Here is an 18,133-nt window from a genome sequence, read left to right as displayed (position 1 = left end):
CGGCAACCACATGGGCTGTCACCCTACGAGGTGTTGTTTGGGGGACCTCCCAAAACAGGGTTGTACTTTCCTCAACAGTTGTCGTCTTTGCATTCACAGCTTACAGGTTACGTGCAATCTCTGCAACGGGAGCTGCAGAAGATACACCATCGGGTTCGCGAATCGCTCCCGGATCCAAATACAATAACAGGTGTTCTATTGAGCCAGGTGATTGGGTCGTCCTAAAGAAACATCAAAGAACCGGACTCGAGCCACTGTTCACCGGACCATACCAAGTCCAGCTGACGACACCTACCTCACTCAAACTCGAGGGACGAGACAACTGGGTGCACGCAAGCCACTGCAAGAAGCTTTTCAGCTACACCAGAGCATGAGGGGTGTTATTTTCCTTTTTCTTTTTGTTTGTATGTCTTACATGTGTGCGAACGGAGGAAAAGACGGCAGATACCCCAACCTTTTATTTAAAATGCATCTGCGTTTAGCCAGAACCGCCAACAAAACCAACTGTTGGGTATGCTCTAAGCCCCCACCCAGTCATCACATGTCCGCAATGGCCGCTGTTCATGCCCTATATGACATCCGCGTCGGCATGAAAAAGCAAGGGACCCCTGGTCAGCCCCCACGTAGACATTTGTCGGTAGAACTTAATGACACATTTCTAGCAGGTAACATCAGTTTTAGCACCAATATTAGCTCTAGCTCCTGTAGGACCCTCGTCAGTCCATTATGGGTAACTGGACAGCTAGGCAGCCCTCAGGTGTGCTTTAACATCAGCTTTGGCACAGGTAACAAGTTTTTTGGGACTACCACCTGTGAGGGAGGTATAACTGTCAATCTGACTAACCAGACTTCCTTTCTGAGTAACCACACTGACCGACCAGACCACGTTTGTTGGAAGGACGGATGTGATGTGCAGACTGAGGGAGCAATCCCCCAGTCTGTGCAACTGTTGCTCAGTGCCAGAGGCCAAACGAGGAACTCCTCCTGCTCTGCTCTGACAGATCCATACTATTTTCTGTGTGGTTCGGCAGCCTATAGAACATTTCCCCAGAACGCGAAAGGTTTGTGTGCCCTCATAAAGCTAGTCCCCGCATCCTATGTAGTGATGGATCATGAAGAGTTGATGGTCCACAAGAAGGTAAGGATGGCAGGGAGAGTTCGCAGGGAGCTGTTCTCTGAGGGCAACCAGGCATGGGCTTGGTTCCCCTCATGGACAGGTTGGGGAATAGAACTTATGAAGCACCTGAACAATTTTTCTGTCATCGTGGATAGTATGTTTAACGAGACCGTAGAGGCTGTCAGAGAAATTGCCCAAGAACAACGGCAGATGGGAATTTTAGTGCTTCAGGAGAAGATGGCCCTTGATTACCTTTTAGCCGCCAAAGGGGGGTTCTGTGAGTTCATCGGAGAGGATTGTTGTACTTGGATAGAAGACACCGATGAGAAGGTCCAGGCCCATATGGACAAAGTTAGTGAACTACAGGGAAAAGCTAGAGCTATAGCTAGTGAGGGTTGGAATCCGTTCAAGGGTTTGGGAGGATTGGGAGATTTCCTGTTCTCCATCGGATCTTGGTTGAAGGAAGTGGGAGTGTATGTCCTGATGCTTCTCTTTTTCCTCTGCCTCTTATATGCCGCGGTGAGATGTTCCTGTTGCCTCATCGATCGTGTAAGCCAAGCTCGGGCAGACAACCACATCTCCATGCCCGCTCCTGGGATCTCACTCCAACCACTGATCGGAGGAAGACCTCACCAACCAACCACCTTCTCTGCAGATTACGTCCTGGCTTCCCTCTAATTTATCTCCCTGAAGACCACATTCTCCAAGACCTCCAAGCAAGCTTCAAGCCTCATCATGGTTTATGTCTGCGATTTGGAAAACTGTCTGGGTCGAGACCAGCCTTGTGTGGCCCCGTCTGCAGGGGCAATTTGAGAATCTGCTGCTGGATCTCCCCAGACTACCGTGGGATCACAAACCTTATTCATACCACAAGTCTGTTTGTGGTTTTTGCAGGAGCCTTCCTGTAGTGAAGGTTCCAACGCTCTTGAGGATCATTGCTTCAATCAAGCCTGTTTGCGTCGAGTCTGCGTCGGGTCTTGTTTCAGGTACCCCGTGGAGCTTTATTCTCAGGGACAACTACAGGAACTGAGGTCTAAGATCAACTCTTTGAGGTTTTGAGATTACACCCATCAAGCTGAAGAAGATCAAGAAGGGACACGAGGAGAATATGATAAAACAGGAGGGAATGTCATGGAAATTTTGTATTGTTGGTTGAACTTTAAATGTGTCATATATGAGTGTTATTCATATGTCTCTCGTGTGGCTTAATTAAAGCTCTGAAGGCTGCAATTGGGCGATGCGCATTTACAATGTATGTATTACAGTACTCAGCTCGGAAATGGATGAGATGGCAGATCTGCGCTTATAGACCGGCGTGTATACCACCACGGCATTCGATGCGAATGCCGCCGGCGGTAGGCCGCGGGCCTGTATCCACATATCAGCAGCATAGTACCACATGGACTTCATAACGCAAGGCGCCAAGCGGTGTGAACTCCGCGTGTAGGCTTATGCATATCTTACAACCCATTACCGACCTGAAACTGTATCTGGATGGATGTGTTTTAATAAAGATCGTATCGGGCCCATCCAGGTACAGACTGGTGTTTAGCCTGGGGGATGCGTGTACAGAGAATGAACATACTGCTAGGAGCTAGGACAGGAAATATGCTCTCCATAGAGGGCTAATGGGGGGAAGGGGAGGAAGTCTGCTGACCTCAGAGGGCTCATGGGTGGAAGGGGAGGAAGTCTGCTGACCTCAGAGGGCTCATGGGGGAGGACCAGTGATAGATAATAGGAAAGGCTACTCTCCAATCGGAATGTACATCCTGTGTATAGGCACTCCCCATTGCATTGTTCTGTGGGAGGGGATTGACCTTATTCATGTGGGGGGCGTGTGTGTGTTTGTAATAAAACCAGAGGGTGAGAATGAAAATGTCCTCTATGTGAATTCCAACAGCAACCTGAGAGTGTCGTGTGATCATTCCTGGGTAACGGAGCTCCATCCCCCACATCTCAACAGAAGCTAACCCAGTTGGAGGCGCAGTAATCTTGGGGCTAAGCTGCAGTCGTGGTAAGCGAGATTCGCACAGCTTTATGGGGGATTTCTGCGCATCCAACTGCGAGTACTCACGGTAAGGAAAAATTTGTTAAAGCAAATTTCCAAGACAGACCCAACTGCTGTTTTTGAACCTTGGCTTCCTATAGGTCCATTAACACCCAATTGCATACCAGAACCTTCTCTAACAGAATTGGACTGAGCAACTGTCCTAAAGGGACCATTGTTGGACTCATGCTTTGCGCCCGGAATTCTTTTTTTGCGGCATTAATCAGGTTGGGTGTAAGATCCTCTTTAGACGGATTAGCTTGGTGTCAGAAATGCATAAACCACACTTGTCTTGAATACATGTTTAGCTTTGAATCCCTCTCTGTTTAGATGGAACATGTTTGTTGTCATTTAATAGCTTAAGCCCATCCCATGAGGAACCAACACATTCTGCCATCATTAACCCCTCACCTTCCTGAGCATCCCCCCCGACCACGCCATATTTCTTCACAAATAGAACTTTCTTTCGGTGGTATTTGATCGCCTGTGCGTTTTTATTTTTTGTGCTATAAATTAAAAAAGATTAACCATTTTGAGAAAAAACAATATTTTGGACTTTTTGCTATTAACCTCCCTGGCGGTATTCCCGAGTGTAGCTCGGGGTAAAGTTTCAGCACCACAAGCGGTAACCCCCCCGAGCTACACTCAGGAATACACTGCAGCGTTGCTCTGGGATCCCTCCTGCACTTACCTTGTCCTGTCTCCCCCTGCAGCTTCTGGCCGGCACAGCAGCTCCATTGCTTTGAGGAAATGCCCCACAATTGATGGATGACTTAAGAGCCGGTTTTTACTGCTACACTGTAAGTGTTTTTACCCGCTTTGATTACAAATTGTCCTTGGAATATTGCACTTAGAAGCGCCTTCCTGTTTCATATTCCTGCTGGGAGGACTGCGCCCGATGATGGAGATAGGTTGTGAACCCTCTTGGGTCTTGGGCAGCTGCTTTTTTGGAACGGCTTTTAGGTTGATTCCACATATACAGTAAGACTGGGCCGAATTGAGAAGAGGAAGAGTGCCTGGTATCCAAAAGAACGGTGAGTTTGGAAGTCAATTCAAAAATTGCTATTTAGAGCAGCAACAAGTGCATCAGCCTAACGCGTTTCAAAGAAAGGATTCTCCCTTCTTCAAGGATCATAGAGCCCAGACCTTCCAGAGCACGCGGGTTCTATCACCAGAATATCCTTTCTCCTGAAATGCGTTAGTGTGATGCTACTCGAAATGTAATTCTTGAATTGACTTCCAAATTTGCAATCCTTTTAGATACAGAGCACTCCTCTCCTCATTTCGTCCCAATGAACTACCAGGGCGAGGTTGAGTGCTCTAGGTAGTCCATTGCTGCTTCCGGTCAGTGTGTAACTGCCTGCCCGTATGAGGTACGGACACCTTACGCTGATTGTGGGCAGGGCCATGGATAAGGGGATACCACCAGTCCTCCTGTAAGGGGCCCAGGTCAGCAGAGGGGCCCAGGCAGCTGGGTGAATTGGATGGGGGCATGGAGAGTGATTGGAACAGCGGGGGAGGGGCAATTACTGTAACTGATCCCCTGGGTACGGCTCGCTCTGCAGCAGCTGAAAGTTGGCTTCTTCCCTCTCCGTCCCGCTGGATTTCAGCTGCTGCAGAGAGAGCCATACAGGGAAACAGTTATAGTAATTGCCCCCCCCGGTGCACCCATCACCCTCCCTGTACACCATACAGTTTCCCCCTTCTACTCCCACCCCTGTAATGTTGCCGGCTTCCCTCTTCTCATTCCCATCGGCAGCTGCAAGTATACAATAGGATCCTTCAGGAAGGAGAGTGGGGGAAGGGTCTGGTAAATATGTCTCATTTACCAGCCCCTTCCTTTCCTGAATGAACACAGTGAGTAATTGGTACCAATGAATCACTGTGTTAATTCATATTGAAGCATAGCAAATTGGGTTTTTTTTGGGAATGGAGGGGGCTTGTCAGGTTGGCTGTATGGGGCCCCATGGTTTGGGGGGCCCTGTCAGGTTGGCTGTATGGGGCCCCATGGTTTCTAACAGCAGCCCTGATTGTGGGGGCAATGCTTTCCAGGCTTCTAATAAAAAATAAGTCAATGTACTGTTTTTTATCTGCAAAAAAGATGCACCTTTATTATTTTTTTTGTCAAGGTGAACGTATCCTTTAAGCAGTACTATAGAGGAAGATATACTATAGAGGAAGACATGCTATAGAGGAAGACATGCTATAGAGGAAGACATACTATAGAGGAAGACATACTATAGAGGAAGATATACTATAGAGGAAGACATACTATAGAGGAAGACATACTATAGAGGAAGACATACTATAGAGGAAGACATACTATAGAGGAAGACATACTATAGAGGAAGACATACTATAGAGGAAGACATACTATAGAAGAAGACATACTATAGAGGAAGACATACTATAGAGGAAGACATACTATAGAAGAAGATATACTATAGAGGAAGACATGCTGTAGAGGAAGACATACTATAGAAGAAGACATACTATAGAGGAAGACATACTATAGAGGAAGACATGCTGTAGAGGAAGACATACTATAGAAGAAGACATACTATAGAGGAAGACATACTATAGAGGAAGACATACTATAGAAGAAGACATACTATAGAGGAAGACATGCTGTAGAGGAAGATATACTATAGAGGAAGACATGCTATAGAGGAAGACATACTATAGAGGAAGACATGCTATAGAGGAAGACATGCTATAGAGGAAGACATGCTATAGAGGAAGACATGCTATAGAGGAAGACATGCTATAGAGGAAGACATGCTATAGAGGAAGACATGCTATAGAGGAAGACATGCTATAGAGGAAGACATGCTATAGAGGAAGACATGCTATAGAGGAAGACATGCTATAGAGGAAGACATGCTATAGAGCAGTGATGGCGAACCTTTTTGAGCCCGAGTGCCCAAACTGCAACACAAAACCAACTTTTTTATTTCAAAGTGCCAACACTGGAATTAATCACTTGCCTACCGGGCACTTCTACCCCCTTCCTGCCCAGGACAATTTTCAGCTTTCAGTGCTGTTGCACTTAACAAAGATAATTGTGCGGTCATGCAACACTGTAACCATATGCAATTTTTATCATTTTTTCACACAAATAGAGCTTTTTTTGGTGGTATTTAATCACCACTGGGTGTTTTATTTTTTGCACTATAAATGAAAAAAGAGCAAAAAATTAAAGACATAAAAGGTTTCCTTTGCTTCTATTCTAAAATTTTGCAAACAGGTAATATTTCTTCTTTGATGTGCGTTGGTGAGGCTGCACTGATAGGCAGCACTGATGGGCATTGATGAGGCGGCACAGATAGGTAGCACTGATGAGGCGGCACTGGTGAGCATTGATGAGGAGGCTCTGATGATGCACTGATATGCAGGAAATGATGGGCACTGATAAGCGGCACTGACAGCACCAACTGGAGGCACTGACAGACGGCACTGACCGGCGGCACTGCTGGGCATCATTGATGGGTGGCACTGATGGGCAGCACTAATGAGGTGTCACAGATAGGTGGCACTGATAGGCGACACTGATAATGGGTACTGATAGACAGCACTGATAGGTGGCACTGACTGACATCACTGCTGGGCACTGACTGGCACAACCGCTGGGCACTGACTGGTGGCACTGACTGGCAGCACTGCTGGGCTGCACTGATGGGCACTGGTGGGCGGCACAGGTGGGCACTGGTGGGTGCATTGCTGGGGACAGGTGGGCGCACTGTTGGGCACAGGTGGGTGCATTGCTGGGCACAGGTGGGCGCACTGCTGGGCACACGTGGGTGCATTGCTGGGCACAGGTGGGCGCATTGCTGGGCACAGGTGGGCGCACTGCTGGGCACAGGTGGGCGCATTGCTGGGCACAGGTGGGCGCATTGCTGGGCACACGTGGGTGCATTGCTGGGCACAGGTGGGCGCACTGCTGGGCACACGTGGGTGCATTGCTGGGCACAGGTGGGCGCACTGCTGGGCATAGGTGGGCGCATTGCTGGGCATAGGTGGGCGCACTGCTGGGCATAGGTGGGCGCACTGCTGGGCACAGGTGGGCGCATTGCTGGGCACAAGTGGGCGGAACTTGTGTGTGGCACAGGTGGGCACCGATCATCAGGGCACTGATGATCAGTGACCCTGATGATCGGTGCCGATCCCTGTTCTGACAACTGCCGGTTTTCGGCAGTACTTTCCTCACGATCTGACAGCGTGAGGAAAGTGCAGCCAAGAACCGGCATTTGCATTTCCCGGTGATCAGCGTGTCATTGGACACGGCTGATCACGTGGTAAAAGGCCACTGTGATTGGCCTTTTACCATGTCACGTGATCAGCTGTGTCCGCAGGACACAGCGATCACGGAGATCGCCCAATTCGTGCCCCCGGAGGTGCGCAGGAGAGCGCGTTCTCTTCCTCTTCCTCTCTTCCTCCTGGTGTGCCCACTGAGATGGCTCTGCGTGCCAGCTCTGGCACGCGTGCCATAGGTTCGCCATCACTGCTATAGAGGAAGACATGCTATAGAGGAAGACATACTGTAGAGGAAGACACGCTATAGAGGAAGACATACTATAGAGGAAGACATACTATAGAGGAAGACACGCTATAGAGGAAGACATACTATAGAGGAAGACATACTGTAGAGGAAGACATGCTGTAGAGGAAGACACGCTATAGAGGAAGACATACTGTAGAGGAAGACACGCTATAGAGGAAGACATACTATAGAGGAAGACATACTGTAGAGGAAGACATGCTGTAGAGGAAGACATGCTATAGAGGAAGACACGCTGTAGAGGAAGACACGCTATAGAGGAAGACACGCTATAGAGGAAGACACGCTATAGAGGAAGACACGCTATAGAGGAAGACACGCTATAGAGGAAGACACGCTATAGAGGAAGACACGCTATAGAGGAAGACACACTATAGAGGAAGACACACTATAGAGGAAGACACACTATAGAGGAAGACACACTATAGAGGAAGACATACTATAGAAGAAGACATACTATAGAAGAAGACATACTATAGAGGAAGACATACTATAGAGGAAGACATACTATAGAGGAAGACATACTATAGAGGAAGACATACTATAGAGGAAGACATACTATAGAGGAAGACATACTATAGAGGAAGATATACTATAGAGGAAGACATACTATAGAGGAAGACATACTATAGAGGAAGATATACTATAGAGGAAGATATACTAGTCCAATTGAGTTATCTGGACTCCAAGCCCCATTTGAATCTAAAGAACAGCAGATCATATAACAAAAGAATATATTAAGGTGCTTAATCAGCTTTCCCCCACATAGGATATACATCACATAGGATACACCTCGCATAGGATACACCTCACATTGGATACATAGGATATACCTCACATAGGATACATAGGATATACCTCACATAGGATACACCTCACATAGGATACACATCACATAGGATATACATCACATAGGATACACCTCACATAGGATACATAGGATGTACCTCGCATAGGATACACCTCGCATAGGATATACATCACATAGGATACACATCGCATAGGATACATAGGATGTACCTCGCATAGGATACACCTCGCATAGGATATACCTCGCATAGGATACACCTCGCATAGGATATACCTCGCATAGGATACACCTCGCATAGGATACACATCACATAGGATATACATCGCATAGGATATACATCACATAGGATACACATCGCATAGGATATACATCACATAGGATACACCTCACATAGGATACATAGGATGTACCTCGCATAGGATATACCTCGCATAGGATACACCTCGCATAGGATATACCTCGCATAGGATACACCTCGCATAGGATATACCTCGCATAGGATATACATCACATAGGATATACATCGCATAGGATATACATCACATAGGATACACATCGCATAGGATACACATCACATAGGATATACATCGCATAGGATATACCTCGCATAGGGTACTGTCAGGGCAGTGGCCGAGGAACGGACAGGCAGGCCTAACAATGTAACGCACTGGCTGACGACAACCACTACCCACAGACCGAAGTCCCTCAGGGCGCGGAGTCTAAGTCCCAGGCTGCCCTTCACCAGGGCCCCTGATGGTGGGGATGGACTTGACGCAGCCAGGAACCAGGTCGCGGCCCCCGAGACACCTCAGCTGCGGCAATGGCCGCCGCCAATGGCGTGTAGCTGGTGGAAGAGACAAAAGAGTAGTCAGACAAGCCGGGTCAACAACAACAGGACAAAACAGTACAGGACAGCAGACGAGAATCACAGGTCACGAGCCGGGTTCAGCAACAGAGGGTCAGATCAAAGGAGAATACAAAGAATAGTCAAGTCACAAGCCGAATCAGATACCAGGAGAGTCACGAAAGTCAGAACAGAGTAATAGCAACACAAAGACACAAGACACAAGTGCAAAGAGCATGTGCGGGCCACAGGCTTATATGTCATCAGCCACACCCCTCTGGGGGATGGACCACAGAGACCTGAAGGCATAAAAGGATTCCCATCATGCACAGCAGAATCCAAGATGGACGCCAGCACATGGAGTAACATAACCTCAGGGAAAAGGTAGGACCTTGACAGATACACATTGCATAGGATATACCTCGCATAGGATACACCTCGCATAGGATATACATCACATAGGATATACATTGCATAGGATATACCTCACATAGGATGTACCTTGCGTAGGATATACAGTTGTGTTGAAAATAATAGCAGTCAGACATCACTAACCGGATCAATCACTGTTTTTGGTAGAAATGATATTTCTACATGGCAAATAATTTCCTAGCAGGTGTAGTAGAGGAATAGAAATCCAACAGACCCAACAGTCATGACATGCATGCTGCTGATTCTGTGTCATTGAATCACTCATTGAAAGGGGCGTGTTCACAATAATAGCCGTGTGGAGTTCTATTAGTGAGGTCATTCATTCTTTGATAAACAGGTGGCAATTATTGCCCTTATTTAAGGAAGGAAGGCAGCAAATGTTGGACATGCTGGTTACAGTGCATTTCTCTCTGAAATTCTGAGGAAAATGGGTCGTTCCAGACATTGTTCAGAAGAACAGCGTACCTTGATTAAAAAGTTGATTGGAGAGAGGAAAACATATAAAGAAGTGCAGAAAATGATCGACTGCTCAGCTAAAATGATGGCAAATGCTTTAAAATGGCAACCAAAACCTGAAAGACGTGGAAGAAAGCGAAAAACTACCATTGGAATGGATAGAAGAATAGCCAAAATGGGGCAGACTCAGCCAACAATCAGCTCCAGGAAGATGAAAGAAGGTGTGACGTTCCCTGTGAGGACTATTACAATTAGAAGACACCAATGTGAAGCCAAGCTATCTGCAAGAAGTCCCCGCAAAGTCCCACTGTTGGGAAAAAGACGTGCTGAAGAGGTTACAATCTGCCAAAGAGCACATTGACCGGCCTAAAGAGAAATGGCGCAACATTTTGTGGACTGATGAAAGTAAGATTGTTCTTTTTGGGTCTAGTGGGCGGAGACAGTTTGTCAGACGACCCCCAAACACTGAATTCAAGCCACAGTACACTGTGAAGACAGTGAAGCATGGTGGTGCAAGCATCATGATATGGGGATGTTTCTCATACTACGGTGTTGGGCCTATTTATCGCATACCAGGGATCATGGATCAGTTTGAATCCATCAGAATACTTGAAGAGGTCATGCTGCCTTATGCTGAAGAGGAAATGCCCTTGAAATGGGTGTTCCAACAAGGCAACGACCCCAAACACACCAGTAAACGGGCAACATCTTGGTTCCAGACCAACAAGATGGACGTTATGGAGTGGCCAGCCCAATCCCCGGATCTTCATCCAATAGAAAACTTGTGGGGTGACATCAAAAATGCCGTTTCTGAGGCAAAACCAAGAAATAGAGAAGAACTGTGGAATGTGGTCCAATCATCCTGGGCTGGAATACCTGATCACAGGGGCCAGAAGTTGGGGGACTCCATGCAACACAGATGTACAGCAGTTCTCAGAAACAGTGCGACTACAACCAAATATTAAGTGATTCAAAGGAAATCAAAATCTTCAAACATTTCTCAGTTTATATAGTGAATGTTTGAGTTTGTAAAGAAGAATACAAACACTGCGATTTTTTTGAACTGTCTAATATTTACTTTTCTTCCATTGTTTTAGAGGAACAACACAAATTTGATGTATTTTTCTTCATGTTGTGATTTGGAATAGAATGTGTCGTGTTCCCAATGCATTTGTGTGGATGGAAATAAAAGCTATTAGAAGGATTTTCAGCTTTATTCACTTTTTTCAACTCACTGCTATTATTTTGAACACAACTGTACATCACATAGGATACACCTCACATAGGATACACCTCACATAGGATATACCTCACATAGGATACACCTCACATAGGATATACTGTATATACCATAAAATATACTCTTTGTAAATGATAAACTAACTGTTAAACACATATATTTATTACCTGGTATTCAGGACTGTTTTTAGAAGAGTCTTAGGTTAGGTACACACTATTGTCCCCTTTTAATCTAAACACACAAATTAGCCCTCAACACAACTTTGATGTACTCTAAAAATAAGGTTGGGTTTTGATTTTGTCCAAAATATATCTGTGGGAATTTCTTTCAGGTGTTATGATAATTATGTAACATTTTGGGAAAAATATACATCCTAATAATCCAGCACTGGAGGCCAGTATGGCAAATACCTCCAAAGCCACCATGTATTTCCCTCTGGTGCTCAGATAGGCTGGGATCATGGCAATCCAGACACTGCAGAACACCAGCATGCTGAAGGTGATGTACTTGGCCTCGTTAAAACTGTCCGGTAATGTCCTCACCATGAAAGCCAGAATAAAACTCACAGCGGCTAGAAACCCCATATAACCCAACATAGAGTAGAAGCCGATAACTGACCCCTCATTACACTGAATGATGATCTTTCCAGGATAGGAGTCCATGTCATACTCTTGGTAAGGAGGAGACACTGACAGCCAAATGACACAGATCACAACTTGGACAGAGGAACAGATTATGACAACAGAGTTAGAAATCTTCTCCCCCAACCACTTCCTCCAGTAGCTGCCAGGTTTGGAGGCCTTGAAGGCAATGCAGACGGTGATGGTCTTGGCCAGAACACAAGAGACAGCAATGGAGAAGAAGACCCCAAATGACACTTGTCTCAGCATGCAGGTTATATCCACAGGACGTCCGAGGAACAAGAAGATGCAGAGGAAGCTCAGCAAGATGGAGGTCAGGAGGACGAAGCTCACAGTCCAGTTATTGGCTTTCACTACTGGAGTGTCCCGGAATAAAATGAACAATGTCAGTATATAGAGAGTTCCAGCAGAACATAATATAGAGACACCATAGAAAGCTAGAGCTATGATATTTGTCTCGGAGAGATAGTCATACGTTTTGGGAATACAGATTACTCGTCCCTCATCTGGCCAATGGTCGTCAGGACATTTGTGGCAGATCTCACTGTCTATGAAGGAAGAACAGAATACAATATGCCACAAATTATTACAATTATTAACTGATTAAAAGATAACAAAATAACATTTTTAGAGCATCTGTTCTTTAATGATTGTGCGCTGGTATTTGTCACCTGATACATTGGAGATTTCCCCATCAGAGCACGGCACACAGTGATAGCAGCAGGAATGGATTCCTCCAGTTGGACCTTTCCTGTGTCCCGGAGGACACGGCTCATTGCAGCGAGCTAGGGGAAACTGAAAGAAAAACATTTTTTTTTGGTCAGAATTAGAAAAATACTTCAGGTTCTCATACATGTAGGAAAACAACTGTTTTTTGTACACACTAAAATAATGTACGTGTGGGGAGGGGCAGCACGGTGCGGGCAGTAAAAACACAGAGTCTGGTTTCAGTAAAACTTGGAACTTGTATTAAACAGAATGCCAATGTCACAAACACCTTGGCGGGAGAGCACCGCTAGGGAAATAAATCTCAGTTCAATGTAGTCAGATGTGGAGGTGGTGCCAACAATGGCTGTTTCAGAGGGTGAAGCGCGCCCTGGCCGATCCCAAGAGGGAAGCTCCTTTCCAGGACAGCAAGTCCTTAATCTTTCCCTTCTCATCAGGAACCTTTCCCTACAGCTAGTTACTTTTCCTAACAAATAGGGTTTCTGTCACGGTCAGGCAGAAGTTGGTATTAGGCAGAAGCGTAGTCGAGAACAAGACAAGGTTGGTAATGAGCAGCTGTAGGTTGCGATCAGGCAAAAACGTAGTCGAGAACAAGCCAAGGTCGGTAATGACCAGTCTCAGGTTGGGATCGGGCAGAAGCGTAGTCGAGAACAAGCCAAGGTCGGTAATGAGCAGTCGCAGGTTGGGATCAGGCAGAAGCGTAGTCGAGAACAAGCCAAGGTCGGTAATGAGCAGTCCCAGGTTGGGATCGGGCAGAAGCGTAGTCGAGAACAAGCCAAGGTCGGTAATGACCAGTCTCAGGTTGGGATCAGGCAGAAGCGTAGTCGAGAACAAGCCAAGGTCGGTAATGAGCAGTCACAGGTTGGGATCAGGCAGAAGCGTAGTCGAGAACAAGCCAAGGTCGGTAATGCGCAGTCGCAGGTTGGGATCAGGCAGAAGCGTAGTCGAGAACAAGCCAAGGTCGGTAATGCGCAGTCGCAGGTTGGGATCAGGCAGAAGCGTAGTCGAGAACAAGCCAAGGTCGGTAATGAGCAGTCACAGGTTGGGATCAGGCAGAAGCGTAGTCGAGAACAAGACAAGGTCGGTAATGACCAGCCACAGGTTGGGATCAGGCAGAAGCGTAGTCGAGAACAAGACAAGGTTGGTAATGACCAGTCTCAGGTTGGGATCAGGAAGAAGCGTAATCGAGAACAAGCCAAGGTTGGTAATGCGCAGTCGCAGGTTGGGATCAGGCAGAAGCATAGTCGAGAACAAGCCAAGGTCAGTAATGAGCAGCCACAGGTTGGGATCAGGCAGAAGCATAGTCGAGAACAAGACAAGGTCGGTAATGAGCAGTCGCAGGTTGGGATCAGGCAGAAGCGTAGTCGAGAACAGGCCAAGGTCGGTAATGAGCAGTCGCAGGTTGGGATCAGGCAGAAGCGTAGTCGAGAACAAGCCAAGATCAGTAATGAGCAGCCACAGGTTGGGATCAGGCAGAAGCGTAGTCGAGAACAAGCCAAGGTCGGTAATGACCAGTCTCAGGTTGGGATCAGGTAGAAGCGTAATCGAGAACAAGCCAAGGTCGGTAAGGAGCAGTCGCAGGTTGGGATCAGGCAGAAGCATAGTCGAGAACAAGCCAAGGTCGGTAAGGAGCAGTCGCAGGTTGGGATCAGGCAGAAGCGTAGTCGAGAACAAGCCAAGGTCAGTAATGAGCAGTCTCAGGTTGGGATCAGGCAGAAGCGTAGTCGAAAACAAGCCAAGGTTGGTAATGAGCAGTCTCAGGTTGGGATCAGGCAGAAGCGTAGTCAAGAACAAGCTAAGGTCGGTAATGACCAGTCTCAGGTTGGGATCAGGCAGAAGCATAGTCGAGAACAAGCCAAAGCCAAGGTCGGTAATGACCAGTCTCAGGTTGGGATCAGGCAGAATCGTAGTCGAGAACAAGCCAAGGTCGGTAACGACCAGTCTCAGTTTGGGATCAGGCAGAAGCGTAGTTGAGAACAAGCCAAGGTCGGTAATGAGCAGTCTCAGGTTGGGATCAGGCAGAAGCGTAGTCGAGAACAAGCCAAGGTCGGTAATGAGCAGTCTCAGGTTGGGATCAGGCAGAAGCGTAGTTGAGAACAAGCCAAGGTCAGTAATGACCGGTCTCAGGTTGGGATCAGGCAGAAGCGTAGCCGAAAACAAGCCAAGGTCGGTAATGAGCAGTCGCAGGTTGGGATCAGGCAGAAGCGTAGTCGAGAACAAGCCAAGGTTGGTAATGAGCAGCTGCAGGTTGGGATCAGGCAGAAGCGTAGTCGAGAACAAGCCAAGGTCGGTAAGGAGCAGCTGCAGGTTGGGATCAGGCAGAAGCGTAGTCGAGAACAAGCCAAGGGTCAATAAAAAGTGATAGCAAAATATGAATAATAACAGAGAAGGCAAGGAGCAAAATACTGGCTGGAGAGCACAATAATCTGGCAAACAGGAAGTGCAGAGACATGGCTTATATCAGGAAGTTCATGGGAGGAGCAAGGGGTTCAAGGTTCATGAAAAACAAGGTCAAGATAGGATCATCCAAATAGTTGTCAAGGGAGCTGTCCAGCAGGTGGCTCAGCAAGAAGAAACATTGCTACTCACCGCAGAAGGCCCAGGTTTGGGTTTCTCCCTACACTGGCAACACACTAGAAGCGCACAGAAATTCCAGAGCAGGGACTTAAATAGCTGCTTGATAAAGGAGCGCACTTCCACCTTTCCCGGCTAGTGCATGCTCTGAAACGCTCCTAAACGCGTCGCAGTGCACCTTGGGTATCTGACGTTATCACGACCACACCGTCGCTGTGTTCCAGCATGCATTCCACCCGGCTTTGAGTGAGGACGTGCACGCCGGCTGGCTCCACAGCTGTTTGCCTCCAGCCACCACGCCGCTCCAGCGGCACGCTGACTACTATATACTCCACACCGATGACAGCTCTTCACCCTGTATACCCACCTGACCGATGTTTACACCATACCATGGTTTTTATGCTATTATTTACCTCAACTATGTGAGTGTTCCTACCTTTAAACCTGAATAAAGTGATATACTGCACTTAGAGGCGCTTCTTCTCCTTCTCTCAACTTAAATAGACCCTGCTGACCCAAGATGGCCACCGCCAATCACATGGGCACAGTGTAGCCAAACATAATGCTGCTCTATTGACCTAAGAAACCATAGAGAAAGGTTGCTTCTCTTGGACTTCCTCTCCAGGCTGAGGTATCACTCGATCTACAAGGGCTCACTACCACAGACACCTGACTAAATGTTAGGACTTTGAAAGCCATAATGCTGGGCAGCTCCACTATACAGTTGCAAGAACTGAAGCTCCGCAGAGGATGGGTGATGCAACAGGACAATGACCCAAAGCATACAAGTCATTAAACAAAACAATGGCTGCAACAGCAGAGAATACGCCTTCTGGAGTGGCCCAGTCAGAGTCCTGACCTCAACCCGATTGAAATGCTGTGGCATGACCTTAAGAGAGCGATTCACACCAGACATCCCAAGAATATTGCTACACTGAAACAGTTTTGTGAAGAGGAGTGGTCCAAAATGACTCCAGATCGTTGTGCAGGTCTGATCTGCAACTACAGGAAACGTTTGGTTGAGGTTATTGCTGCCAAAGGAGGGTCAACCAGTTATTAAGTCCAAAGGTTCACATACTTTTTCCTCCCTGCACTGAATGTTTACATGTTATGTGCAATTAAACCATGGCAACATCTAATGTTTGTGTAGTATTATGTTCAGCAGACTGTGTTCTTCTATTGTTGTGACTTAGATGACGTTCAGAGCACATTTTATGCCCAATTCATGCAAAACGCCACGTAATCCCAAGGGGTTCACATACTTTTTAACTGTACATATAGTGACTTTAGCTAGTAAGTTGCTGCTTTGGTCTCCTGCCACCCCTCCCACTTATTGATCATTGAAGCCGCTACTCCTCACTTAACCCCCCTGGCGGTATTCCCGAGTGTAGCTCGGGGTTAACTTTCAGTACCAGAAGCGGTAACCCCCCCGAGCTACACTCGGGATTACCCTGCAGCGTTGCTCTTGGATCTTTCCAGGGGGTCCTGCGGTCCCGTGATGTCCCCCGTGCAGCGTCTCTGGCCGATGCCGTCTTCCGGGTTCCGTTCCCTGTGTATAAGGATAAAAGTGATCCTTACTATATCCTACATCATAGTAATATATTCTAATTAAATAAGAGTGTTTAAATTGATTAATACATATATATATACAGTGGGGATCGAAAGTTTGGGCACCCCAGCTAAAAATTTGTATTAATGTGCATAAAGAAGCCAAGGAAAGATGGAAAAATCTCCAAAAGGCATCAAATTACAGATTAGACATTCTTATAATATGTCAACAAAGGTTAGATTTTATTTCCATCATTTACACTTTCAAAATAACAGAAAACAAAAAAATGGCGTCTGCAAAAGTTTGGGCCCCCTGCAGAGTTAATATCTTGTACTGCCCCCTTTGGCAAGTATCACAGCTTGTAAACGCTTTTTGTAGCCAGCCAAGAGTCTTTCAATTCTTGTTTGAGGTATCTTTGCCCATTCTTCCTTACAAAAGTCTTCCAGTTCTTTGAGATTTCTGGGCTGTCTGTCACGCACGGCTCTTTTAAGGTCTATCCATAGATTTTCAATTATGTTGAAGTCAGGAGATTGTGAAGGCCATGGCAAAACCTTCAGTTTACGCCTCTTGATGTAATCCCCCATAGATTTCCAGGTGTGTTTAGGATCATTATCCATTTGTAGAAGCCATCCTCTCTTTAACTTCAGCTTTTCCACAGATGGCATCAAGTTACCATCCAAAATTTGCTGAAATTTTATTGAATCCATTTTTCCTTCTACTCGTGAGATGTTCCCTGTGCCACTGGCTGCAACACAACCCCAAAGCATGATTGATCCAACCCCATGCTTCACAGTTGGACAGAGGTTCTTTTCATTCAATTCTGTGCCCCTTCTTCTCCAAACGTACCTTTGCTCATTTCGGCCAAAAAGTTCAATTTTAACCTCATCGGTCCACAGAACTTGTTTCCAAAATGCATCAGGCTTGTCTATATGTTCATTTGCAAAGTTCAAACGATGATTTTTGTGGAGAGGACGTAGAAGAGGTTTTCTTCTGATGACTCTTCCATGAAGACCATATTTGTACAAGTATCTCTTTATAGTGGAATAGTGACCACAACTCCAGTGTCTGCCAGATCTTTCTGGAAGGATCGTGCCGTCAAACGTGGGTTTTGAATAGTTTTTCTCACAATCCTGCGAGC

At 46.6% G+C, this 18,133-nt stretch overlaps 1 protein-coding gene across 1 annotated transcript in view; it reads right to left on the bottom strand.

The window, feature by feature from the left end:
* Window positions 1–11,735: 11,735 nt before the first annotated feature.
* Window positions 11,736–18,133, bottom strand: part of LOC149434113 (vomeronasal type-2 receptor 26-like) — a 40,387-nt gene continuing 33,989 nt past the window's right edge. Inside the window, exons 8-10 of the mRNA XM_089664091.1 lie at window positions 16,897–16,995; window positions 12,818–12,941; window positions 11,736–12,694 (exon numbers count right to left, since the gene is read on the bottom strand). Of these exons, the coding sequence (XP_089520217.1) occupies window positions 11,778–12,694; window positions 12,818–12,941; window positions 16,897–16,995 (1,140 nt within the window). The 3' untranslated portion in view covers window positions 11,736–11,777. The remainder of the gene's footprint in view (window positions 12,695–12,817; window positions 12,942–16,896; window positions 16,996–18,133) is intronic.

This window comes from Staurois parvus, unplaced genomic scaffold (genome assembly GCF_062004578.1).
Source record: "Staurois parvus isolate SC_StPar_1 unplaced genomic scaffold, SC_StPar_1.0 ptg001832l, whole genome shotgun sequence".
NCBI lineage: Eukaryota > Metazoa > Chordata > Amphibia > Anura > Ranidae > Staurois > Staurois parvus.
The sequence above is the reverse complement of the archived record's forward strand: the minus strand, read 5'-3'. Positions and strand labels throughout refer to the sequence as shown.